Here is a 27498-nt window from a genome sequence, read left to right as displayed (position 1 = left end):
AATAAAAAATGTATGGCCCACTTTTTGATTGGTCCAGCGGATGCTGAGCTACACTCAAGAAGATTTTGGAAAAATTTTCGAAAAAAAAATTTGCCAGATAATGACTCGGGAATAATGCCAAAAAATTGAGCAAAAAGTCTCGAACAAAAAATGTATGGCGCACTTTTTGATTGGTCCAGCGGATGCTGAGCTACACTCACTAAAACTGGGAAAAAATTTCGAAAAAAAAAAATTTGCCAGATAATGACACGGGAATAATGCCAAAGTCTTTAGCAAAAAGTAGCGAATAAAAAATGTATGGCCCACTTTTTGATTGGTCCAGCGGATGCTGAGCTACACTAGAAAACAAATTTGGAAAAATTTCCGAAAAATTAAATTCGCGTGATAATGTCTCGGGAATAATGCCAAAAAATTGAGCAAAAAGTCTCGAACAAAAAATGTATGGCGCACTTTTTGATTGGTCCAGCGGATGCTGAGCTACACTCACTAAAACTGGGAAAAAATTTCGAAAAAAAAAAATTTGCCAGATAATGACTCGGGAATAATGCCAAAGTCTTTAGCAAAAAGTAGCGAATAAAAAATGTATGGCCCACTTTTTGATTGGTCCAGCGGATGCTGAGCTACACTAGAAAACAAATTTGAAAAAAATTTAGAAAAATTAAATTTGCGAGATAATCGTTCCGGAATACCGCCAATAAAATAGGGAAAAAGTTTCGAACAAAAAATGTATGGCGCACTTTTTGATTGGTCCAGCGGATGCTGAGCTACACTCAGATAAATTTTTTAAAAAATTTAGAAAAATTAAATTTGCGAGATAATTGATCGGGAATACCGCCAAAGTCTTAACCCGGGAGTCTCGAACAAAAAATGTACGGCGCACTTTTTGATTGGTCCAGCGGATGCTGAGCTACACTCAAGAAGATTTTGGAAAAATTTTCGAAAAAAAAATTTGCCAGATAATGACTCTGGAATAATGCCAAAAAATTGAGCAAAAAGTCTCGAACAAAAAATGTATGGCGCACTTTTTGATTGGTCCAGCGGATGCTGAGCTACACTCACTAAAACTGGGAAAAAATTTCGAAAAAAAAAATTTGCCAGATAATGACACGGGAATAATGCCAAAGTCTTTAGCAAAAAGTAGCGAATAAAAAATGTATGGCCCACTTTTTGGTTGGTCCAGCGGATGCTGAGCTACACTAGAAAACAAATTTGGAAAAATTTCCGAAAAATTAAATTCGCTAGATAATCTTTCGGCAATACCGCCATACTGATTAGAAGAAAGTTCTGAACAAAAAATGTATGGCGCACTTTTTGATTGGTCCAGCGGATGCTGAGCTACACTCAAGAAGATTTTGGAAAAATTTTCGAAAAAAAAAATTTGCCAGATAATGACTCGGGAATAATGCCAAAAAATTGAGCAAAAAGTCTCGAACAAAAAATGTATGGCGCACTTTTTGATTGGTCCAGCGGATGCTGAGCTACACTCAAGAAGATTTTGGAAAAATTTTCGAAAAAAAAATTTGCCAGATAATGACTCGGGAATAATGCCAAAAAATTGAGCAAAAAGTCTCGAACAAAAAATGTATGGCGCACTTTTTGATTGGTCCAGCGGATGCTGAGCTACACTCACTAAAACTGGGAAAAAATTTCGAAAAAAAAAATTTGCCAGATAATGACACGGGAATAATGCCAAAGTCTTTAGCAAAAAGTAGCGAATAAAAAATGTATGGCCCACTTTTTGATTGGTCCAGCGGATGCTGAGCTACACTAGAAAACAAATTTGGAAAAATTTCCGAAAAATTAAATTCGCGTGATAATGTCTCGGGAATAATGCCAAAAAATTGAGCAAAAAGTCTCGAACAAAAAATGTATGGCGCACTTTTTGATTGGTCCAGCGGATGCTGAGCTACACTCACTAAAACTGGGAAAAAATTTCGAAAAAAAAAAATTTGCCAGATAATGACTCGGGAATAATGCCAAAGTCTTTAGCAAAAAGTAGCGAATAAAAAATGTATGGCCCACTTTTTGATTGGTCCAGCGGATGCTGAGCTACACTAGAAAACAAATTTGAAAAAAATTTAGAAAAATTAAATTTGCGAGATAATCGTTCCGGAATACCGCCAATAAAATAGGGAAAAAGTTTCGAACAAAAAATGTATGGCGCACTTTTTGATTGGTCCAGCGGATGCTGAGCTACACTCAGATAATATTTTTAAAAAATTTAGAAAAATTAAATTTGCGAGATAATTGATCGGGAATACCGCCAAAGTCTTAACCCGGGAGTCTCGAACAAAAAATGTACGGCGCACTTTTTGATTGGTCCAGCGGATGCTGAGCTACACTCAGATAAATTTTTAAAAAAATTTCGAAAAGATTAAATTTGCGAGATAATTGATCGGGTATACCGCCAAAGTCTTAACCCGGGAGTTTCGAACAAAAAATGTATGGCGCACTTTTTGATTGGTCCAGCGGATGCTGAGCTACACTCAAGAAGATTTTGGAAAAATTTTTGAAAAAAAAATTTGCCAGATAATGACTCGGGAATAATGCCAAAAAATTGAGCAAAAAGTCTCGAACAAAAAATGTATGGCGCACTTTTTGATTGGTCCAGCGGATGCTGAGCTACACTCACTAAAACTGGGAAAAAATTTCGAAAAAAAAAATTTGCCAGATAATGACACGGGAATAATGCCAAAGTCTTTAGCAAAAAGTAGCGAATAAAAAATGTATGGCCCACTTTTTGATTGGTCCAGCGGATGCTGAGCTACACTAGAAAAGCAAATTTGGAAAAATTTCCGAAAAATTAAATTCGCTAGATAATCTTTCGGCAATACCGCCATACTGATTAGAAGAAAGTTCTGAACAAAAAATGTATGGCGCACTTTTTGATTGGTCCAGCGGATGCTGAGCTACACTCACTAAAACTGGGAAAAAATTTCGAAAAAAAAAAAATGCCAGATAATGACACGGGAATAATGCCAAAGTCTTTAGCAAAAAGTAGCGAATAAAAAATGTATGGCCCACTTTTTGATTGGTCCAGCGGATGCTGAGCTACACTCACTAAAACTGGGAAAAAATTTCGAAAAAAAAAAATTTGCCAGATAATGACTCGGGAATAATGCCAAAGTCTTTAGCAAAAAGTAGCGAATAAAAAATGTATGGCCCACTTTTTGATTGGTCCAGCGGATGCTGAGCTACACTAGAAAACAAATTTGAAAAAAATTTAGAAAAATTAAATTTGCGAGATAATCGTTCCGGAATACCGCCAATAAAATAGGGAAAAAGTTTCGAACAAAAAATGTATGGCGCACTTTTTGATTGGTCCAGCGGATGCTGAGCTACACTCAGATAAATTTTTTAAAAAATTTAGAAAAATTAAATTTGCGAGATAATTGATCGGGAATACCGCCAAAGTCTTAACCCGGGAGTCTCGAACAAAAAATGTACGGCGCACTTTTTGATTGGTCCAGCGGATGCTGAGCTACACTCAAGAAGATTTTGGAAAAATTTTCGAAAAAAAAATTTGCCAGATAATGACTCTGGAATAATGCCAAAAAATTGAGCAAAAAGTCTCGAACAAAAAATGTATGGCGCACTTTTTGATTGGTCCAGCGGATGCTGAGCTACACTCACTAAAACTGGGAAAAAATTTCGAAAAAAAAAAATTTGCCAGATAATGACACGGGAATAATGCCAAAGTCTTTAGCAAAAAGTAGCGAATAAAAAATGTATGGCCCACTTTTTGGTTGGTCCAGCGGATGCTGAGCTACACTAGAAAACAAATTTGGAAAAATTTCGAAAAATTAAATTCGCTAGATAATCGTTCGGGAATACCGCCATAGTGATTAGAAGAAAGTTCTGAACAAAAAATGTATGGCGCACTTTTTGATTGGTCCAGCGGATGCTGAGCTACACTCAAGAAGATTTTGGAAAAATTTTCGAAAAAAAAAATTTGCCAGATAATGACTCGGGAATAATGCCAAAAAATTGAGCAAAAAGTCTCGAACAAAAAATGTATGGCGCACTTTTTGATTGGTCCAGCGGATGCTGAGCTACACTCACTAAAACTGGGAAAAAATTTCGAAAAAAAAAAATTTGCCAGATAATGACTCGGGAATAATGCCAAAGTCTTTAGCAAAAAGTAGCGAATAAAAAATGTATGGCCCACTTTTTGATTGGTCCAGCGGATGCTGAGCTACACTAGAAAACAAATTTGAAAAAAATTTAGAAAAATTAAATTTGCGAGATAATCGTTCCGGAATACCGCCAATAAAATAGGGAAAAAGTTTCGAACAAAAAATGTATGGCGCACTTTTTGATTGGTCCAGCGGATGCTGAGCTACACTCAGATAAATTTTTTAAAAAATTTAGAAAAATTAAATTTGCGAGATAATTGATCGGGAATACCGCCAAAGTCTTAACCCGGGAGTCTCGAACAAAAAATGTACGGCGCACTTTTTGATTGGTCCAGCGGATGCTGAGCTACACTCAAGAAGATTTTGGAAAAATTTTCGAAAAAAAAATTTGCCAGATAATGACTCTGGAATAATGCCAAAAAATTGAGCAAAAAGTCTCGAACAAAAAATGTATGGCGCACTTTTTGATTGGTCCAGCGGATGCTGAGCTACACTCACTAAAACTGGGAAAAAATTTCGAAAAAAAAAATTTGCCAGATAATGACACGGGAATAATGCCAAAGTCTTTAGCAAAAAGTAGCGAATAAAAAATGTATGGCCCACTTTTTGGTTGGTCCAGCGGATGCTGAGCTACACTAGAAAACAAATTTGGAAAAATTTCCGAAAAATTAAATTCGCTAGATAATCTTTCGGCAATACCGCCATACTGATTAGAAGAAAGTTCTGAACAAAAAATGTATGGCGCACTTTTTGATTGGTCCAGCGGATGCTGAGCTACACTCAAGAAGATTTTGGAAAAATTTTCGAAAAAAAAAATTTGCCAGATAATGACTCGGGAATAATGCCAAAAAATTGAGCAAAAAGTCTCGAACAAAAAATGTATGGCGCACTTTTTGATTGGTCCAGCGGATGCTGAGCTACACTCAAGAAGATTTTGGAAAAATTTTCGAAAAAAAAATTTGCCAGATAATGACTCGGGAATAATGCCAAAAAATTGAGCAAAAAGTCTCGAACAAAAAATGTATGGCGCACTTTTTGATTGGTCCAGCGGATGCTGAGCTACACTCACTAAAACTGGGAAAAAATTTCGAAAAAAAAAAATTTGCCAGATAATGACACGGGAATAATGCCAAAGTCTTTAGCAAAAAGTAGCGAATAAAAAATGTATGGCCCACTTTTTGATTGGTCCAGCGGATGCTGAGCTACACTAGAAAACAAATTTGGAAAAATTTCCGAAAAATTAAATTCGCGTGATAATGTCTCGGGAATAATGCCAAAAAATTGAGCAAAAAGTCTCGAACAAAAAATGTATGGCGCACTTTTTGATTGGTCCAGCGGATGCTGAGCTACACTCACTAAAACTGGGAAAAAATTTCGAAAAAAAAAAATTTGCCAGATAATGACTCGGGAATAATGCCAAAGTCTTTAGCAAAAAGTAGCGAATAAAAAATGTATGGCCCACTTTTTGATTGGTCCAGCGGATGCTGAGCTACACTAGAAAACAAATTTGAAAAAAATTTAGAAAAATTAAATTTGCGAGATAATCGTTCCGGAATACCGCCAATAAAATAGGGAAAAAGTTTCGAACAAAAAATGTATGGCGCACTTTTTGATTGGTCCAGCGGATGCTGAGCTACACTCAGATAATATTTTTAAAAAATTTAGAAAAATTAAATTTGCGAGATAATTGATCGGGAATACCGCCAAAGTCTTAACCCGGGAGTCTCGAACAAAAAATGTACGGCGCACTTTTTGATTGGTCCAGCGGATGCTGAGCTACACTCAGATAAATTTTTAAAAAAATTTCGAAAAGATTAAATTTGCGAGATAATTGATCGGGTATACCGCCAAAGTCTTAACCCGGGAGTTTCGAACAAAAAATGTATGGCGCACTTTTTGATTGGTCCAGCGGATGCTGAGCTACACTCAAGAAGATTTTGGAAAAATTTTTGAAAAAAAAATTTGCCAGATAATGACTCGGGAATAATGCCAAAAAATTGAGCAAAAAGTCTCGAACAAAAAATGTATGGCGCACTTTTTGATTGGTCCAGCGGATGCTGAGCTACACTCACTAAAACTGGGAAAAAATTTCGAAAAAAAAAATTTGCCAGATAATGACACGGGAATAATGCCAAAGTCTTTAGCAAAAAGTAGCGAATAAAAAATGTATGGCCCACTTTTTGATTGGTCCAGCGGATGCTGAGCTACACTAGAAAGCAAATTTGGAAAAATTTCCGAAAAATTAAATTCGCTAGATAATCTTTCGGCAATACCGCCATACTGATTAGAAGAAAGTTCTGAACAAAAAATGTATGGCGCACTTTTTGATTGGTCCAGCGGATGCTGAGCTACACTCACTAAAACTGGGAAAAAATTTCGAAAAAAAAAAAATGCCAGATAATGACACGGGAATAATGCCAAAGTCTTTAGCAAAAAGTAGCGAATAAAAAATGTATGGCCCACTTTTTGATTGGTCCAGCGGATGCTGAGCTACACTCACTAAAACTGGGAAAAAATTTCGAAAAAAAAAAATTTGCCAGATAATGACTCGGGAATAATGCCAAAGTCTTTAGCAAAAAGTAGCGAATAAAAAATGTATGGCCCACTTTTTGATTGGTCCAGCGGATGCTGAGCTACACTAGAAAACAAATTTGAAAAAAATTTAGAAAAATTAAATTTGCGAGATAATCGTTCCGGAATACCGCCAATAAAATAGGGAAAAAGTTTCGAACAAAAAATGTATGGCGCACTTTTTGATTGGTCCAGCGGATGCTGAGCTACACTCAGATAAATTTTTAAAAAAATTTAGAAAAATTAAATTTGCGAGATAATTGATCGGGAATACCGCCAAAGTCTTAACCCGGGAGTCTCGAACAAAAAATGTACGGCGCACTTTTTGATTGGTCCAGCGGATGCTGAGCTACACTCAAGAAGATTTTGGAAAAATTTTCGAAAAAAAAATTTGCCAGATAATGACTCTGGAATAATGCCAAAAAATTGAGCAAAAAGTCTCGAACAAAAAATGTATGGCGCACTTTTTGATTGGTCCAGCGGATGCTGAGCTACACTCACTAAAACTGGGAAAAAATTTCGAAAAAAAAAAATTTGCCAGATAATGACACGGGAATAATGCCAAAGTCTTTAGCAAAAAGTAGCGAATAAAAAATGTATGGCCCACTTTTTGGTTGGTCCAGCGGATGCTGAGCTACACTAGAAAACAAATTTGGAAAAATTTCGAAAAATTAAATTCGCTAGATAATCGTTCGGGAATACCGCCATAGTGATTAGAAGAAAGTTCTGAACAAAAAATGTATGGCGCACTTTTTGATTGGTCCAGCGGATGCTGAGCTACACTCAAGAAGATTTTGGAAAAATTTTCGAAAAAAAAAATTTGCCAGATAATGACTCGGGAATAATGCCAAAAAATTGAGCAAAAAGTCTCGAACAAAAAATGTATGGCGCACTTTTTGATTGGTCCAGCGGATGCTGAGCTACACTCACTAAAACTGGGAAAAAATTTCGAAAAAAAAAAATTTGCCAGATAATGACTCGGGAATAATGCCAAAGTCTTTAGCAAAAAGTAGCGAATAAAAAATGTATGGCCCACTTTTTGATTGGTCCAGCGGATGCTGAGCTACACTAGAAAACAAATTTGAAAAAAATTTAGAAAAATTAAATTTGCGAGATAATCGTTCCGGAATACCGCCAATAAAATAGGGAAAAAGTTTCGAACAAAAAATGTATGGCGCACTTTTTGATTGGTCCAGCGGATGCTGAGCTACACTCAGATAAATTTTTTAAAAAATTTAGAAAAATTAAATTTGCGAGATAATTGATCGGGAATACCGCCAAAGTCTTAACCCGGGAGTCTCGAACAAAAAATGTACGGCGCACTTTTTGATTGGTCCAGCGGATGCTGAGCTACACTCAGATAAATTTTTAAAAAAATTTCGAAAAGATTAAATTTGCGAGATAATTGATCGGGTATACCGCCAAAGTCTTAACCCGGGAGTTTCGAACAAAAAATGTATGGCGCACTTTTTGATTGGTCCAGCGGATGCTGAGCTACACTCAAGAAGATTTTGGAAAAATTTTCGAATAAAAAATTTGCCAGATAATGACTCGGGAATAATGCCAAAAAATTGAGCAAAAAGTCTCGAACAAAAAATGTATGGCGCACTTTTTGATTGGTCCAGCGGATGCTGAGCTACACTCACTAAAACTGGGAAAAAATTTCGAAAAAAAAAAATTTGCCAGATAATGACACGGGAATAATGCCAAAGTCTTTAGCAAAAAGTAGCGAATAAAAAATGTATGGCCCACTTTTTGATTGGTCCAGCGGATGCTGAGCTACACTAAAAAACAAATTTGGAAAAATTTCCGAAAAATTAAATTCGCGTGATAATCTTTCGGCAATACCGCCATACTGATTAGAAGAAAGTTCTGAACAATAAATGTATGGCGCACTTTTTGATTGGTCCAGCGGATGCTGAGCTACACTCACTAAAACTGGGAAAAAATTTCGAAAAAAAAAAATTTGCCAGATAATGACTCGGGAATAATGCCAAAGTCTTTAGCAAAAAGTAGCGAATAAAAAATGTATGGCCCACTTTTTGATTGGTCCAGCGGATGCTGAGCTACACTAGAAAACAAATTTGAAAAAAATTTAGAAAAATTAAATTTCCGAGATAATCGTTCGGGAATACCGCCATAGTGATTAGAAGAAAGTTCTGAACAAAAAATGTATGGCGCACTTTTTGATTGGTCCAGCGGATGCTGAGCTACACTAGAAAACAAATTTGGAAAAATTTCGAAAAATTAAATTCGCTAGATAATCGTTCGGGAATACCGCCATAGTGATTAGAAGAAAGTTCTGAACAAAAAATGTATGGCGCACTTTTTGATTGGTCCAGCGGATGCTGAGCTACACTCAAGAAGATTTTGGAAAAATTTTCGAAAAAAAAAATTTGCCAGATAATGACTCGGGAATAATGCCAAAAAATTAAGCAAAAAGTAGCGAATAAAAAATGTATGGCCCACTTTTTGATTGGTCCAGCGGATGCTGAGCTACACTAGAAAACAAATTTGGAAAAATTTCCGAAAAATTAAATTCGCTAGATAATCTTTCGGCAATACCGCCATACTGATTAGAAGAAAGTTCTGAACAAAAAATGTGTGGCGCACTTTTTGATTGGTCCAGCGGATGCTGAGCTACACTCACTAAAACTGGGAAAAAATTTCGAAAAAAAAAAATTTGCCAGATAATGACTCGGGAATAATGCCAAAGTCTTTAGCAAAAAGTAGCGAATAAAAAATGTATGGCCCACTTTTTGATTGGTCCAGCGGATGCTGAGCTACACTAGAAAACAAATTTGGAAAAATTTCCGAAAAATTAAATTCGCGTGATAATGTCTCGGGAATAATGCCAAAAAATTGAGCAAAAAGTCTCGAACAAAAAATGTATGGGGCACTTTTTGAATGGTCCAGCGGATGCTGAGCTACACTAAAAAACAAATTTGGAAAAATTTCCGAAAAATTAAATTCGCGTGATAATCTTTCGGCAATACCGCCATACTGATTAGAAGAAAGTTCTGAACAAAAAATGTATGGCGCACTTTTTGATTGGTCCAGCGGATGCTGAGCTACACTCACTAAAACTAAGAAAAAATTTCGAAAAAAAAAAATTTGCCAGATAATGACTCGGGAATAATGCCAAAGTCTTTAGCAAAAAGTAGCGAATAAAAAATGTGTGGCCCACTTTTTGATTGGTCCAGCGGATGCTGAGCTACACTAGAAAACAAATTTGAAAAAAATTTAGAAAAATTAAATTTGCGAGATAATCGTTCGGGAATACCGCCATAGTGATTAGAAGAAAGTTTTGAACAAAAAATGTATGGCGCACTTTTTGATTGGTCCAGCGGATGCTGAGCTACACTAGAAAACAAATTTGAAAAAAATTTAGAAAAATTAAATTTGCGAGATAATCGTTCCGGAATACCGCCAATAAAATAGGGAAAAAGTTTCGAACAAAAAATGTATGGCGCACTTTTTGATTGGTCCAGCGGATGCTGAGCTACACTCAGATAAATTTTTTAAAAAATTTAGAAAAATTAAATTTGCGAGATAATTGATCGGGAATACCGCCAAAGTCTTACCCGGGAGTCTCGAACAAAAAATGTACGGCGCACTTTTTGATTGGTCCAGCGGATGCTGAGCTACACTCAGATAAATTTTTAAAAAAATTCCGAAAAGATTAAATTTGCGAGATAATTGAACGGGTATACCGCCAAAGTCTTAACCCGGGAGTTTCGAACAAAAAATGTATGGCGCACTTTTTGATTGGTCCAGCGGATGCTGAGCTACACTCAAGAAGATTTTGGAAAAATTTTCGAATAAAAAATTTGCCAGATAATGACTCGGGAATAATGCCAAAAAATTGAGCAAAAAGTCTCGAACAAAAAATGTATGGCGCACTTTTTGATTGGTCCAGCGGATGCTGAGCTACACTCACTAAAACTGGGAAAAAATTTCGAAAAAAAAAAATTTGCCAGATAATGACACGGGAATAATGCCAAAGTCTTTAGCAAAAAGTAGCGAATAAAAAATGTATGGCCCACTTTTTGATTGGTCCAGCGGATGCTGAGCTACACTAAAAAACATATTTGGAAAAATTTCCGAAAAATTAAATTCGCGTGATAATCTTTCGGCAATACCGCCATACTGATTAGAAGAAAGTTCTGAACAAAAAATGTATGGCGCACTTTTTGATTGGTCCAGCGGATGCTGAGCTACACTCACTAAAACTGGGAAAAAATTTCGAAAAAAAAAAATTTGCCAGATAATGACTCGGGAATAATGCCAAAGTCTTTAGCAAAAAGTAGCGAATAAAAAATGTATGGCCCACTTTTTGATTGGTCCAGCGGATGCTGAGCTACACTAGAAAACAAATTTGAAAAAAATTTAGAAAAATTAAATTTGCGAGATAATCGTTCCGGAATACCGCCAATAAAATAGGGAAAAAGTTTCGAACAAAAAATGTATGGCGCACTTTTTGATTGGTCCAGCGGATGCTGAGCTACACTCAGATAAATTTTTTAAAAAATTTAGAAAAATTAAATTTGCGAGATAATTGATCGGGAATACCGCCAAAGTCTTAACCCGGGAGTCTCGAACAAAAAATGTACGGCGCACTTTTTGATTGGTCCAGCGGATGCTGAGCTACACTCAGATAAATTTTTAAAAAAATTTCGAAAAGATTAAATTTGCGAGATAATTGATCGGGTATACCGCCAAAGTCTTAACCCGGGAGTTTCGAACAAAAAATGTATGGCGCACTTTTTGATTGGTCCAGCGGATGCTGAGCTACACTCAAGAAGATTTTGGAAAAATTTTCGAAAAAAAAATTTGCCAGATAATGACTCGGGAATAATGCCAAAAAATTGAGCAAAAAGTCTCGAACAAAAAATGTATGGCGCACTTTTTGATTGGTCCAGCGGATGCTGAGCTACACTCACTAAAACTGGGAAAAAATTTCGAAAAAAAAAAATTTGCCAGATAATGACACGGGAATAATGCCAAAGTCTTTAGCAAAAAGTAGCGAATAAAAAATGTATGGCCCACTTTTTGATTGGTCCAGCGGATGCTGAGCTACACTAGAAAACAAATTTGGAAAAATTTCCGAAAAATTAAATTCGCGTGATAATCTTTCGGCAATACCGCCATACTGATTAGAAGAAAGTTCTGAACAAAAAATGTATGGCGCACTTTTTGATTGGTCCAGCGGATGCTGAGCTACACTCACTAAAACTGGGAAAAAATTTCGAAAAAAAAAAATTTGCCAGATAATGACTCGGGAATAATGCCAAAGTCTTTAGCAAAAAGTAGCGAATAAAAAATGTATGGCCCACTTTTTGATTGGTCCAGCGGATGCTGAGCTACACTCAAGAAGATTTTGGAAAAATTTTCGAAAAAAAAATTTGCCAGATAATGACTCGGGAATAATGCCAAAAAATTGAGCAAAAAGTCTCGAACAAAAAATGTATGGCGCACTTTTTGATTGGTCCAGCGGATGCTGAGCTACACTCACTAAAACTGGGAAAAAATTTCGAAAAAAAAAAATTTGCCAGATAATGACACGGGAATAATGCCAAAGTCTTTAGCAAAAAGTAGCGAATAAAAAATGTATGGCCCACTTTTTGATTGGTCCAGCGGATGCTGAGCTACACTAGAAAACAAATTTGGAAAAATTTCCGAAAAATTAAATTCGCGTGATAATGTCTCGGGAATAATGCCAAAAAATTGAGCAAAAAGTCTCGAACAAAAAATGTATGGCGCACTTTTTGATTGGTCCAGCGGATGCTGAGCTACACTCACTAAAACTGGGAAAAAATTTCGAAAAAAAAAATTTGCCAGATAATGACTCGGGAATAATGCCAAAGTCTTTAGCAAAAAGTAGCGAATAAAAAATGTATGGCCCACTTTTTGATTGGTCCAGCGGATGCTGAGCTACACTAGAAAACAAATTTGAAAAAAATTTAGAAAAATTAAATTTGCGAGATAATCGTTCCGGAATACCGCCAATAAAATAGGGAAAAAGTTTCGAACAAAAAATGTATGGCGCACTTTTTGATTGGTCCAGCGGATGCTGAGCTACACTCAGATAAATTTTTTAAAAAATTTAGAAAAATTAAATTTGCGAGATAATTGATCGGGAATACCGCCAAAGTCTTAACCCGGGAGTCTCGAACAAAAAATGTACGGCGCACTTTTTGATTGGTCCAGCGGATGCTGAGCTACACTCAGATAAATTTTTAAAAAAATTTCGAAAAGATTAAATTTGCGAGATAATTGATCGGGTATACCGCCAAAGTCTTAACCCGGGAGTTTCGAACAAAAAATGTATGGCGCACTTTTTGATTGGTCCAGCGGATGCTGAGCTACACTCAAGAAGATTTTGGAAAAATTTTTGAAAAAAAAATTTGCCAGATAATGACTCGGGAATAATGCCAAAAAATTGAGCAAAAAGTCTCGAACAAAAAATGTATGGCGCACTTTTTGATTGGTCCAGCGGATGCTGAGCTACACTCACTAAAACTGGGAAAAAATTTCGAAAAAAAAAATTTGCCAGATAATGACACGGGAATAATGCCAAAGTCTTTAGCAAAAAGTAGCGAATAAAAAATGTATGGCCCACTTTTTGATTGGTCCAGCGGATGCTGAGCTACACTAGAAAACAAATTTGGAAAAATTTCCGAAAAATTAAATTCGCTAGATAATCTTTCGGCAATACCGCCATACTGATTAGAAGAAAGTTCTGAACAAAAAATGTATGGCGCACTTTTTGATTGGTCCAGCGGATGCTGAGCTACACTCACTAAAACTGGGAAAAAATTTCGAAAAAAAAAAAAATGCCAGATAATGACACGGGAATAATGCCAAAGTCTTTAGCAAAAAGTAGCGAATAAAAAATGTATGGCCCACTTTTTGATTGGTCCAGCGGATGCTGAGCTACACTCACTAAAACTGGGAAAAAATTTCGAAAAAAAAAAATTTGCCAGATAATGACTCGGGAATAATGCCAAAGTCTTTAGCAAAAAGTAGCGAATAAAAAATGTATGGCCCACTTTTTGATTGGTCCAGCGGATGCTGAGCTACACTAGAAAACAAATTTGAAAAAAATTTAGAAAAATTAAATTTGCGAGATAATCGTTCCGGAATACCGCCAATAAAATAGGGAAAAAGTTTCGAACAAAAAATGTATGGCGCACTTTTTGATTGGTCCAGCGGATGCTGAGCTACACTCAGATAAATTTTTTAAAAAATTTAGAAAAATTAAATTTGCGAGATAATTGATCGGGAATACCGCCAAAGTCTTAACCCGGGAGTCTCGAACAAAAAATGTACGGCGCACTTTTTGATTGGTCCAGCGGATGCTGAGCTACACTCAAGAAGATTTTGGAAAAATTTTCGAAAAAAAAATTTGCCAGATAATGACTCTGGAATAATGCCAAAAAATTGAGCAAAAAGTCTCGAACAAAAAATGTATGGCGCACTTTTTGATTGGTCCAGCGGATGCTGAGCTACACTCAAGAAGATTTTGGAAAAATTTTCGAAAAAAAAAATTTGCCAGATAATGACTCGGGAATAATGCCAAAAAATTGAGCAAAAAGTCTCGAACAAAAAATGTATGGCGCACTTTTTGATTGGTCCAGCGGATGCTGAGCTACACTCACTAAAACTGGGAAAAAATTTCGAAAAAAAAAAATTTGCCAGATAATGACTCGGGAATAATGCCAAAGTCTTTAGCAAAAAGTAGCGAATAAAAAATGTATGGCCCACTTTTTGATTGGTCCAGCGGATGCTGAGCTACACTAGAAAACAAATTTGAAAAAAATTTAGAAAAATTAAATTTGCGAGATAATCGTTCCGGAATACCGCCAATAAAATAGGGAAAAAGTTTCGAACAAAAAATGTATGGCGCACTTTTTGATTGGTCCAGCGGATGCTGAGCTACACTCAGATAAATTTTTTAAAAAATTTAGAAAAATTAAATTTGCGAGATAATTGATCGGGAATACCGCCAAAGTCTTAACCCGGGAGTCTCGAACAAAAAATGTACGGCGCACTTTTTGATTGGTCCAGCGGATGCTGAGCTACACTCAGATAAATTTTTAAAAAAATTTCGAAAAGATTAAATTTGCGAGATAATTGATCGGGTATACCGCCAAAGTCTTAACCCGGGAGTTTCGAACAAAAAATGTATGGCGCACTTTTTGATTGGTCCAGCGGATGCTGAGCTACACTAGAAAACAAATTTGGAAAAATTTCCGAAAAATTAAATTCGCGTGATAATGTCTCGGGAATAATGCCAAAAAATTGAGCAAAAAGTCTCGAACAAAAAATGTATGGGGCACTTTTTGAATGGTCCAGCGGATGCTGAGCTACACTAAAAAACAAATTTGGAAAAATTTCCGAAAAATTAAATTCGCGTGATAATCTTTCGGCAATACCGCCATACTGATTAGAAGAAAGTTCTGAACAAAAAATGTATGGCGCACTTTTTGATTGGTCCAGCGGATGCTGAGCTACACTCAGATAAATTTTTAAAAAATTTAGAAAAATTAAATTTGCGAGATAATTGATCGGGAATACCGCCAAAGTCTTAACCCGGGAGTCTCGAACAAAAAATGTACGGCGCACTTTTTGATTGGTCCAGCGGATGCTGAGCTACACTCAGATAAATTTTTTAAAAAATTTCGAAAAGATTAAATTTGCGAGATAATTGATCGGGTATACCGCCAAAGTCTTAACCCGGGAGTTTCGAACAAAAAATGTATGGCGCACTTTTTGATTGGTCCAGCGGATGCTGAGCTACACTCAAGCAGATTTTGGAAAAATTTTCGAAAAAAAAAATTTGCCAGATAATGACTCGGGAATAATGCCAAAAAATGGAGCAAAAAGTCTCGAACAAAAAATGTATGGCGCACTTTTTGATTGGTCCAGCGGATGCTGAGCTACACTCACTAAAACTGGGAAAAAATTTCGAAAAAAAAAAATTTGCCAGATAATGACTCGGGAATAATGCCAAAGTCTTTAGCAAAAAGTAGCGAATAAAAAATGTATGGCCCACTTTTTGATTGGTCCAGCGGATGCTGAGCTACACTAGAAAACAAATTTGAAAAAAATTTAGAAAAATTAAATTTGCGAGATAATCGTTCCGGAATACCGCCAATAAAATAGGGAAAAAGTTTCGAACAAAAAATGTATGGCGCACTTTTTGATTGGTCCAGCGGATGCTGAGCTACACTCAGATAAATTTTTTAAAAAATTTAGAAAAATTAAATTTGCGAGATAATTGATCGGGAATACCGCCAAAGTCTTAACCCGGGAGTCTCGAACAAAAAATGTACGGCGCACTTTTTGATTGGTCCAGCGGATGCTGAGCTACACTCAAGAAGATTTTGGAAAAATTTTCGAAAAAAAAATTTGCCAGATAATGACTCTGGAATAATGCCAAAAAATTGAGCAAAAAGTCTCGAACAAAAAATGTATGGCGCACTTTTTGATTGGTCCAGCGGATGCTGAGCTACACTCACTAAAACTGGGAAAAAATTTCGAAAAAAAAAAATTTGCCAGATAATGACACGGGAATAATGCCAAAGTCTTTAGCAAAAAGTAGCGAATAAAAAATGTATGGCCCACTTTTTGGTTGGTCCAGCGGATGCTGAGCTACACTAGAAAACAAATTTGGAAAAATTTCCGAAAAATTAAATTCGCTAGATAATCTTTCGGCAATACCGCCATACTGATTAGAAGAAAGTTCTGAACAAAAAATGTATGGCGCACTTTTTGATTGGTCCAGCGGATGCTGAGCTACACTCAAGAAGATTTTGGAAAAATTTTCGAAAAAAAAAATTTGCCAGATAATGACTCGGGAATAATGCCAAAAAATTGAGCAAAAAGTCTCGAACAAAAAATGTATGGCGCACTTTTTGATTGGTCCAGCGGATGCTGAGCTACACTCACTAAAACTGGGAAAAAATTTCGAAAAAAAAAAATTTGCCAGATAATGACTCGGGAATAATGCCAAAGTCTTTAGCAAAAAGTAGCGAATAAAAAATGTATGGCCCACTTTTTGATTGGTCCAGCGGATGCTGAGCTACACTAGAAAACAAATTTGAAAAAAATTTAGAAAAATTAAATTTGCGAGATAATCGTTCCGGAATACCGCCAATAAAATAGGGAAAAAGTTTCGAACAAAAAATGTATGGCGCACTTTTTGATTGGTCCAGCGGATGCTGAGCTACACTCAGATAAATTTTTTAAAAAATTTAGAAAAATTAAATTTGCGAGATAATTGATCGGGAATACCGCCAAAGTCTTAACCCGGGAGTCTCGAACAAAAAATGTACGGCGCACTTTTTGATTGGTCCAGCGGATGCTGAGCTACACTCAGATAAATTTTTAAAAAAATTTCGAAAAGATTAAATTTGCGAGATAATTGATCGGGTATACCGCCAAAGTCTTAACCCGGGAGTTTCGAACAAAAAATGTATGGCGCACTTTTTGATTGGTCCAGCGGATGCTGAGCTACACTAGAAAACAAATTTGGAAAAATTTCCGAAAAATTAAATTCGCGTGATAATGTCTCGGGAATAATGCCAAAAAATTGAGCAAAAAGTCTCGAACAAAAAATGTATGGGGCACTTTTTGAATGGTCCAGCGGATGCTGAGCTACACTAAAAAACAAATTTGGAAAAATTTCCGAAAAATTAAATTCGCGTGATAATCTTTCGGCAATACCGCCATACTGATTAGAAGAAAGTTCTGAACAAAAAATGTATGGCGCACTTTTTGATTGGTCCAGCGGATGCTGAGCTACACTCAGATAAATTTTTTAAAAAATTTAGAAAAATTAAATTTGCGAGATAATTGATCGGGAATACCGCCAAAGTCTTAACCCGGGAGTCTCGAACAAAAAATGTACGGCGCACTTTTTGATTGGTCCAGCGGATGCTGAGCTACACTCAGATAAATTTTTTAAAAAATTTCGAAAAGATTAAATTTGCGAGATAATTGATCGGGTATACCGCCAAAGTCTTAACCCGGGAGTTTCGAACAAAAAATGTATGGCGCACTTTTTGATTGGTCCAGCGGATGCTGAGCTACACTCAAGCAGATTTTGGAAAAATTTTCGAAAAAAAAAATTTGCCAGATAATGACTCGGGAATAATGCCAAAAAATGGAGCAAAAAGTCTCGAACAAAAAATGTATGGCGCACTTTTTGATTGGTCCAGCGGATGCTGAGCTACACTCACTAAAACTGGGAAAAAATTTCGAAAAAAAAAAATTTGCCAGATAATGACTCGGGAATAATGCCAAAGTCTTTAGCAAAAAGTAGCGAATAAAAAATGTATGGCCCACTTTTTGATTGGTCCAGCGGATGCTGAGCTACACTAGAAAACAAATTTGAAAAAAATTTAGAAAAATTAAATTTGCGAGATAATCGTTCCGGAATACCGCCAATAAAATAGGGAAAAAGTTTCGAACAAAAAATGTATGGCGCACTTTTTGATTGGTCCAGCGGATGCTGAGCTACACTAAAAAACAAATTTGGAAAAATTTCCGAAAAATTAAATTCGCGTGATAGTCTTTCGGCAATACCGCCATACTGATTAGAAGAAAGTTCTGAACAAAAAATGTATGGCGCACTTTTTGATTGGTCCAGCGGATGCTGAGCTACACTCAGATAAATTTTTTAAAAAATTTAGAAAAATTAAATTTGCGAGATAATTGATCGGGAATACCGCCAAAGTCTTAACCCGGGAGTCTCGAACAAAAAATGTACGGCGCACTTTTTGATTGGTCCAGCGGATGCTGAGCTACACTCAGATAAATTTTTTAAAAAATTTCGAAAAGATTAAATTTGCGAGATAATTGATCGGGTATACCGCCAAAGTCTTAACCCGGGAGTTTCGAACAAAAAATGTATGGCGCACTTTTTGATTGGTCCAGCGGATGCTGAGCTACACTAGAAAACAAATTTGGAAAAATTTCGAAAAATTAAATTCGCTACATAATCGTTCGGGAATACCGCCATAGTGATTAGAAGAAAGTTCTGAACAAAAAATGTATGGCGCACTTTTTGATTGGTCCAGCGGATGCTGAGCTACACTCAAAAAGATTTTGGAAAAATTTTCGAAAAAAAAAATTTGCCAGATAATGACTCGGGAATAATGCCAAAAAATTGAGCAAAAAGTCTCGAACAAAAAATGTATGGCGCACTTTTTGATTGGTCCAGCGGATGCTGAGCTACACTCACTAAAACTGGGAAAAAATTTCGAAAAAAAAAATTTGCCAGATAATGACTCGGGAATAATGCCAAAGTCTTTAGCAAAAAGTAGCGAATAAAAAATGTATGGCCCACTTTTTGATTGGTCCAGCGGATGCTGAGCTACACTAGAAAACAAATTTGGAAAAATTTCCGAAAAATTAAATTCGCTAGATAATCTTTCGGCAATACCGCCATACTGATTAGAAGAAAGTTCTGAACAAAAAATGTATGGGGCACTTTTTGATTGGTCCAGCGGATGCTGAGCTACACTAGAAAACAAATTTGAAAAAAATTTAGAAAAATTAAATTTGCGAGATAATTGATCGGGAATACCGCCAAAGTCTTAACCCGGGAGTCTCGAACAAAAAATGTACGGCGCACTTTTTGATTGGTCCAGCGGATGCTGAGCTACACTCAGATAAATTTTTTAAAAAATTTAGAAAAATTAAATTTGCGAGATAATTGATCGGGAATACCGCCAAAGTCTTAACCCGGGAGTCTCGAACAAAAAATGTACGGCGCACTTTTTGATTGGTCCAGCGGATGCTGAGCTACACTCAGATAAATTTTTTAAAAAATTTAGAAAAATTAAATTTGCGAGATAATTGATCGGGAATACCGCCAAAGTCTTAACCCGGGAGTCTCGAACAAAAAATGTACGGCGCACTTTTTGATTGGTCCAGCGGATGCTGAGCTACACTCAGATAAATTTTTTAAAAAATTTCGAAAAGATTAAATTTGCGAGATAATTGATCGGGTATACCGCCAAAGTCTTAACCCGGGAGTTTCGAACAAAAAATGTATGGCGCACTTTTTGATTGGTCCAGCGGATGCTGAGCTACACTCAATTAAATTTCCGACAAATTTTCGGAAAATTAAATTCGCGAGATAATGTCTCGGGAATAATGCCAAAAAATTGAGCAAAAAGTCTCGAACAAAAAATGTATGGGGCACTTTTTGAATGGTCCAGCGGATGCTGAGCTACACTCAACAAATCGTGGATAAAATTTTCGAAAAATAAAATTTGCGAGATAACCGCTCGAGAATACCGCCAAAAAAATTCGGAAAAATTTTCGAACAAAATATGTATGGCGCACTTTTAGATTGGTCCAGCCGATGCTGAGCTACACACAAAAACATTTGGGAAAAATTTTCGAAAAATTAAATTTGCGAGATATTCTTTCCGGAATACCGCCATTAAAATAGGGAAAAAGTTTCGAACAAAAAATGTATGGCGCACTTTTTGAATGGTCCAGCGGATGCTGAGCTACACTCAAAAATATTTTGAAAAATATTCGAAAAATTAAATTCGCGCGATAATCGTTCCGGAATACCGCCAAATTCTTTAGCAAAAAGTAGCGAACGAAAAATGTATGGCGCACTTTTTGATTGGTCCAGCGGATGCTGAGCAACACTAGAAAACAAATTTGGAAAAAATATAGAAAAATTAAATTTGCGAGATAATCGCTCCGGAATACCGCTAAAGTCATTAGAAGAAAGTTCTGAACAAAAAATGTATGGCGCACTTTTAGATGGGTCCAGCGGAGGCTGAGCTACACTCAATTAAATTTCCGAAAAATTTTCGGAAAATTAAATTCGCGAGATAATGTGTCGGGAATAATGCCAAAAAATTGAGCAAAAAGTCTCGAACAAAAAATGTATGGGGCACTTTTTGAATGGTCCAGCGGATGCTGAGCTACACTCAACAAATCGTGGAAAAAATTTTCGAAAAATAAAATTTGCGAGATAACCGCTCGAGAATACCGCCAAAAAAATTCGGAAAAAGTGTCGATTAAAATATGTATGGCGCACTTTTTGATTGGTCCAGCGGTTCCAAGAACCTTCAACTACACGACCTCTCTGATATTTTCGACGTCCGATCTTACATTCGTCGATTTCAACTATTTCACCGATGCCTCCAATTTTTCCCTCTTCTTCCAGTTGCTGATCAAGTGCAACCATGCAAATTTCTCGACAGAAAGAGAATCGATCAGCAACTGTCTCTCGTGACAATTGCTGACCTTCGATTATACTTGATTCTCTTAAAGTCTGCTCAAAACTAAAATTGATCGCAAAGCAATACGTCATCAAAATGCAAGATGCTGCAGAAATATGGGTATTCTCAAACCACGTGTTCTCTGCAACACTCACAGTGTGATTATATTTATTTTTTTTTTGGCACACGAATTGACCACATTGGTATTTATCCTCGTACAATTTCATATTTTTTTGGTGCTTAGTACAATACCTTTCGGATGGTATGAGCTCAAAATCCCGCAGCCATTGAAGTGTTCTTCCGCGATTTTGCAAAATTGAACTCAATTTGAAAATATTCCAGGTCTCGTCCATTGCTGCACTCTAAATAAAAGTATACGCTAAAATCAAGCGAAATAGGAAATCATATCCAACCAAAAACACCATGATAATGAAAACCTATACAACAGTCATGGTTAGACATATTATTTGACTCGCATATAGTATCATATTCACCATTACTCAGGATCCAACGAATTCCGCAAAATACTTTCGGCCATATCCACCCCCTCTCGCCAAGGTTTTTTTAAAAAGAAAAGCGAGCAGTACCTTACGCGGCCGAAGGCCGTGTTTACTATTTTGCGTTTACCGCTGCTGTAGACTCCACCACACAATTTCTGCAAAATACTTTCGGCCATATCCACCCCCTCTCGCCAAGGTTTTTTTAAAAAGAAAAGCGAGCAGTACCTTACGCGGCCGAAGGCCGTGTTTACTATTTTGCGTTTACCGCTGCTGTAGACTCCACCACACAATTTCTGCAAAATACTTTCGGCCATATCCACCCCCTCTCGCCAAGGTTTTTTTAAAAAGAAAAGCGAGCAGTACCTTACGCGGCCGAAGGCCGTGTTTACTATTTTGCGTTTACCGCTGCTGTAGACTCCACCCCACAATTTCTGCAAATTACTTTCGGACACATCCACCCCCTCTCGCCAAGATTTCTTAAAAAGAGAAGCGAGCAGTACCTTACGCGGCCGAAGGCCGTGTTTACTATTTTGCGTTTTTCTCGAAAAATAATGACTTTTGGTAAAAAATGCATAAAACATGAAATGTGTGTTTTTTAGAGATCTACAACTTTTGTCTAAAACTTTTTTCGAAATTTTTTGTTTTTTACGAGATAATCGTAAAAAACCATGATTTTATGGTGTTTTTTATGGTTTTTACCATGATAATTAAATTTCCGCCAATTTTCACTATGATTTTCGTAATCAGCGCACCAAATTACGTAGGGATACCAAGTTTTATCGAAATCGGAGGTATGTGCTATTCGGAACTATATCCGAAGAAATTTTTTTTTTTTTTAATTTAAACTCAATTATTTGATTTTCATAATAGTTTGAACTTATATTTTTTGTTCTTTATATAGTATTCTTGATATTTAAAAATCCTTTTATTTTAACAAAAATTTTTTACTTTAAAAAAAAAGTTCTTTTATATATTTATAATTTTCTTTATGTAATGGGTTTTTAATTTTAAGAAGTGTAAATTTTAATTATTTTTTTGATAAAAGTTTTTTAGTTCCTGATGTCTGTTACAGTTTTTAAATTTTGGCGCCTTTTTGTTGAAGTATGTAATCGGAACATTAATATTCGCTCTGATTGGCTGTTGCTGAGCAACCATATAGACGCCAGCAGAGAATCCAATCACTTTTCGTTTCTTTTCTAAATGTTCCAAATGTTTCTTGTTTCAATTTTCTGACATTCACGTTGTTTGATCCGTTTCTTTTCTATATTTATTTCATGCTCTATGTTAAAGGGTTTACTTACGTAGTCTGTTGTTTTTTGCGTTATAAAAGTAAAGTGGTCAAATAAATCGTTATTTTTGCCTGAAAATGGCAGGATTTACAGAAAGTGCTTTAGTGAAGAAGTTAGTGGACCTTAATGCATCGCAACAAAGCATACAAACTTTATCTCTTTGGTTAATCCATCACAGAAAGCATCACCCGGTTATAGTGAAAGTTTGGTTTAAAGAAATGTGTAAAGGTATGCTATTTTACATTTTATTATTATTATTAATGTTTTCTATTCATTTTTTAATGTAATTTTTCATTCTTTATTTTTCTATTTCAAGATTTATGGAATAAAAATTCTCGTTTTCCTAACCTAAATATGAAATCAATTTGAAGGTTATTTCCTTGTCTATTTTCTCAGAATGTGAACTCCCTAAGACAATTACATTTGTCTTTCATTATTTACATTTATTATGCTTCTAATCCAGTAATTTAATTAACTCAGTTACTTGTTTTGTGATATTTAACTAAGTTTTTCAATTCGTTTTTTTATCGATGGAATCTATGAAGCTCTTAAGAATTCATGTTCATATGGTTCTATATGTTAAAGAAATTTGAGAATTCATTAATCGAAAAATTACAATTGGAAATTTGATAGTATTCTTTTTAAATGTATGAACATTATTTTATTTTTATTTCAGTTAAGGATAGTCGTAAATTAATGTTCATGTACTTGGCAAACGATGTCATTCAAAATAGTAAGAAAAAGGGACCAGAATTTGGTAAAGAATTTGGATTAATGCTACCAAAAGCCTTTGAACACATGAAAGGATTTGACGATAAAACGAGAGATCGACTTAATAGGCTTCTTCAAATTTGGGAGGAGAGAGGTGTTTATGATAAAGGACAAATTCATGAATTTAAGACAGCTTTCAATTCTGCAATTGATAATAAAAAAGAACCGGGTACTCCTCCTTTAAAGAAGAAAAAATTGGATGTTGAAAAAACAAAGGTTTTTGATTTTTTCTTGTTATCACATAATTCTTATCTATATATTTATCAGAATTATTTATTAATTTACTGAAGCTCTTTAGAATGTAATTTTATTGATTTTTTTTTTTCTAGAAAGAGAAAAAGGAGAGAAAAAAATCGGAGACAGAAGTTGAAGTTGATGGCACCAAAGAATTACATGTTACTTTAAGTCCAAGAACACCGGGCGGAGATCCGCCAGAAACGGAAGAACTTATCAAGGCTTTAATGGTTTATATCAATTTTATAAATATTTCAAGCATTCACAATTTTGTAATGATTCAAATAAATTACTCTTATTTTGAAATCGAAACACTCGCACAGGTTGAAAATATAAATAGTGATAAATTTTTAGAAACCCTAGCATTTTTCTTTACTCTGCTGCAGTTAATCTATTTACAGTCAAATTTAAAAAATATATTATTTGCATTTTTAAATTTTGTTATTGAATACTTTTTTGGAATTTCATTCCAATATCAAATTCAATTTAGTTACTAATTATATATTTATTAAAGAATAAGTTTTTTTAATTTAATAATTGTCTGTTCTAATAACTAAATATGAAAAAAAATGTTTTTTTTTTCTTATTTGTAAAGAAAACAAAGAATGCAACAATTTTTTTTACAGGATCTGGAAAACACGGCGTCATCAGATGCGGGCGTTCGAGAAAGAATTGCTTCGTTACCTCCTGAGGTTTCTGAAGTTTCATTGTTAGCTAATTTGGCTGATAGGGCAGCTGCTGATGAACTAAGTGTTGCAGTAAATGAAGCAGCGGCACTTTTAGCGGATTATAACGGAAGGTTGCAGGCTGAAATGGAAGACAGAAGAAGGCTTCTTGCAATGCTTAAGGATTATACATTGGCTCAGAAACAATTACTTCAACAAGCGCAAACAACATTAGAAGTGAGTCTTCTTTTTATTATTTATAAAATAATTACAACGATTATAAATTAATAATATTTGTACGTTTTCAGGATTATAAAGAAAAATTAAAAAAAGTTTGTTCAGTAAGAGCGGAAGTAAAATCACATATTTCGAATCTTCCGGATTTAACACAACTTCCAGACGTTACCGGTGGTCTGGCTCCTCTTCCTTCAGCTGGCGATTTATTCTCAATGCACTAGGCGCAAAGGATTAAAATTTACATGCTACTACTATTGGTTTATTAAACCCCTCAAGGTAAATACAAAAAGCGAAAAAAAAAAGAATTATTTTTACCTTATATATACTTTAAAATTTAATATTGTCAATGTCAGAAAATCAAAATCTGATGAAAGCGTAGAGAAAATAATAGTAAACCCACAAATAGTTTTTGTTACACTTCTACACTGATTGACTGCAATTTCCTTATATGCGTATAGGAAAAAGTGTGTATGATTTGAAGTGTAAACATAATTTTTGGCCACCTTGAAAAAAAAAAATGATGTTTCCATTAAAGGAATGAAATTTCAGTAGTGCATGTAGTAGTGTTGTTACTGAAAAAAAAATATTTATTTTTGGGAAAAAAATCTTTGAATTTCGTTCAAAATTTGAAAATATTTGTTATATTTACTAATCTATACAAATATGTGAGTTTATCAATAAGAAAAATGGTCTTTTTTTTGAAGCCCCTTATGAAAGAGAGTTTTTATTTTGTCATTGAAGTTATTTTGTAGCAAGAATTTATTTTAACCATTGTATTAGAATAATAATAAAACAATGGTTTTTAATAATAAAGAAAAATATAATCGACTCTTGTTGGCAAATGTCGATTAAAAGACTTCCATAGTATTTTAAGCAGTAGGAAAAAAAAGTTTTACAATGATGTATTACTTTTTTTTTTTTTTTAACAAAATGCGTATTCTTATTCAAAATTCAGTATATTTGTGTATTAAGATTGACAGAAATTTTGAATGATCCGCTTATTAATTAGCAGAGGCATTTTATTGTCATGCTGTGTATATACTTTTATATTATTATTATTATATTTGAAAGGAAAAAAAAATTTTTTTTTTTTTAATCATGAACAATTTATATAATTATATTGGAATGGAATTTTGTTTTTTTTTTAAATATTAAACAAGCGATTTACCAAACATAAGAAATACAAAACAACATGAGGCCGATAATATGTAAAAGAACAAATGAATCATGTTATAATTTTTAAATTGTAAACATTTGGAGAAAGTGATATGAATAAATGTTTTGCAACGTTACAATTTTTCTTCTTTCTTTCATATAGGTTTCCTTTTGTTAATTATCTATGAAGAACGAAAAAACGTTTTTATGAAAACTATTTTATTGACATAAGAAATTAAGTTTTTCTAATCTGTACACTTATTTCTCAAATTTATTGACTAAGGACAGAATACGATTTTTTTGAAACGTATACTTAGTATTGAGACCCAATCTTTCTTCTTCTTTATCTTAGTTAAAGAACAAAATAAGTTTTAATTGAAATAAATGATTTTGAAATTAATTCGTATGAATTTTTAAACAAATTCTTTGTTTAAATGTCGAATTTTTTTCTCAAATTTTTGCTTACAATTAGTAAATAACGCAGCTGTCACAATATTTTGTTGAAACAATAAATATCAAAGAATAATTATATGAAATTTAACGAAGACAAAGATATTAATAATAATTATCTCAGCTTATTTTATAAATAATATTGTCTTGAAACATTGTTTCATTTTTTAATCACTTTTGTCACGAGGAAAATTACACATTATGCTCCTTATGTTTCATGAGGATGAGGAGGTCTCGTTGGTTTTAATATAAGTTTACCAGTATCATCACAACTCATATTAAAGTCACCCAGAACACTTCGTACTCTCTGGGTTATAATACTTGGTGCTATCACTCGTCTGTGTACACCCAACATAAATAGAATTACTGAAATTGCATAAAGGTTTATATTTATTTTTTAGGTTAAAAAATACATATATTTTCAATATATATTATACATATATCTTTCAATAGATAAATATATTCAACAAAGTTAAAAACAAATGACGAGCAATAATGAACAATAATAAAGTCTTGTGTTTTCTATTATTGATTGTCAATTGTTTGAAATTGTTATTGAGAGCAATTTTTTCTTACCTAATATAACGCTAGCTATTGCAAAGAAAGGATGATTATATAGACTTTGCGTAAACGAGACTGCTGATGTATTTGGATCACTCAACCAATGCCAAGCACCTACCGCAGTACACATAGAAATAAAACCCAGCAATACTGTAAAATTAAGACAATTGTGTTTAAAAGAAAATTCATTTGCAAATATAAACCAAACTTTATATACAAAAATGAATGACTTACTTCTCCATCGCAATGTGGCTGGTTGTAAACTGGATATAACTTCTGTTAATCTTCTTTCGAATGCTTTTAAATCTAGTAAAAAGAAAATTTATTATTTTATATCATTACCGTCAAAAGAAATTAAATTTTCCTTATAAAAAATAATACGAAAATTGAACATAACCTAAAAAAAAGTACCTCGTACATTTTCTATTAAATGTAATATAAATTGTTTTCTTAACATATTTTTATATTTACCTTCACACACTGTTTGATCCAAAGACATTTTTCATTTATTTTGTGTTCTACGTTTACAATTCACCTGAGAATTGTGAAAAATAATTGATCAAAACAATGATCTGTCAAAAAAAAAAGCAGAACACTTTTTAATCATATGCGCGTAAACCGGCTTATTCTGCGCATGTCATAAAGTGTCAGTGTTCATTGGTTAAATTAAA

General features: G+C 34.6%; 4 protein-coding genes across 4 annotated transcripts in view; 2 read left to right on the top strand and 2 right to left on the bottom strand.

The window, feature by feature from the left end:
* The window catches only part of LOC127288027 (uncharacterized), a 47959-nt gene extending 25714 nt beyond the window's left edge, over positions 1 to 22245 (bottom strand). The window contains exons 1-2 of the mRNA XM_051315224.1: positions 21966 to 22245; positions 20782 to 21828 (exon numbers count right to left, since the gene is read on the bottom strand). Coding sequence (XP_051171181.1) covers positions 20782 to 21318 — 537 coding nt within the window. The 5' untranslated portion in view covers positions 21319 to 21828; positions 21966 to 22245. The remainder of the gene's footprint in view (positions 1 to 20781; positions 21829 to 21965) is intronic.
* Positions 1 to 27498, top strand: part of LOC127291026 (39S ribosomal protein L34, mitochondrial) — a 456612-nt gene that overhangs the window by 19770 nt on the left and 409344 nt on the right. The window lies entirely within an intron of this gene.
* Positions 22728 to 25584, top strand: LOC127291022 (regulation of nuclear pre-mRNA domain-containing protein 1B). Its single transcript, XM_051319909.1, has 5 exons — positions 22728 to 22982; positions 23431 to 23741; positions 23855 to 23989; positions 24386 to 24661; positions 24733 to 25584. Exons 1-5 carry the CDS (start codon positions 22832 to 22834, stop codon positions 24880 to 24882), a joined length of 1023 nt encoding a protein of 340 aa, XP_051175866.1. The 5' UTR covers positions 22728 to 22831; the 3' UTR covers positions 24883 to 25584.
* Positions 25736 to 27455, bottom strand: LOC127291024 (nuclear envelope phosphatase-regulatory subunit 1). Its single transcript, XM_051319912.1, has 4 exons — positions 27299 to 27455; positions 27062 to 27133; positions 26843 to 26977; positions 25736 to 26632 (listed from the first exon to the last, which is right to left on the bottom strand). The coding sequence occupies exons 1-4, from the start codon at positions 27324 to 27326 to the stop codon at positions 26475 to 26477; spliced, it is 393 nt and encodes a 130-aa protein (XP_051175869.1). The 5' UTR covers positions 27327 to 27455; the 3' UTR covers positions 25736 to 26474.

This window comes from Leptopilina boulardi, unplaced genomic scaffold (assembly GCF_019393585.1).
Source record: "Leptopilina boulardi isolate dan_hultmark-lab unplaced genomic scaffold, ZJU_Lbou_2.1 LbouV2_123, whole genome shotgun sequence".
Classification (NCBI taxonomy): domain Eukaryota; kingdom Metazoa; phylum Arthropoda; class Insecta; order Hymenoptera; family Figitidae; genus Leptopilina; species Leptopilina boulardi.
This window is presented reverse-complemented; position numbering and strand designations above follow the sequence as displayed.

Coding starts and splice junctions, on each gene's coding strand:
- LOC127291022 (XM_051319909.1), top strand. CDS start 22,832: ATGGCAGGATTTACAGAAAGTGCTTTAGTGAAGAAGTTAGTGGACCTT. Junction 22,983..23,430: donor GTTTAAAGAAATGTGTAAAG/GTATGCTATTTT, acceptor TTTTTATTTCAG/TTAAGGATAGTCGTAAATTA. Junction 23,990..24,385: donor AACTTATCAAGGCTTTAATG/GTTTATATCAAT, acceptor TTTTTTTTACAG/GATCTGGAAAACACGGCGTC.
- LOC127291024 (XM_051319912.1), bottom strand. CDS start 27,326: ATGTCTTTGGATCAAACAGTGTGTGAAG. Junction 27,134..27,298: donor GGATCAAACAGTGTGTGAAG/GTAAATATAAAA, acceptor TCTTTTTACTAG/ATTTAAAAGCATTCGAAAGA. Junction 26,978..27,061: donor AGCCACATTGCGATGGAGAA/GTAAGTCATTCA, acceptor TTAATTTTACAG/TATTGCTGGGTTTTATTTCT.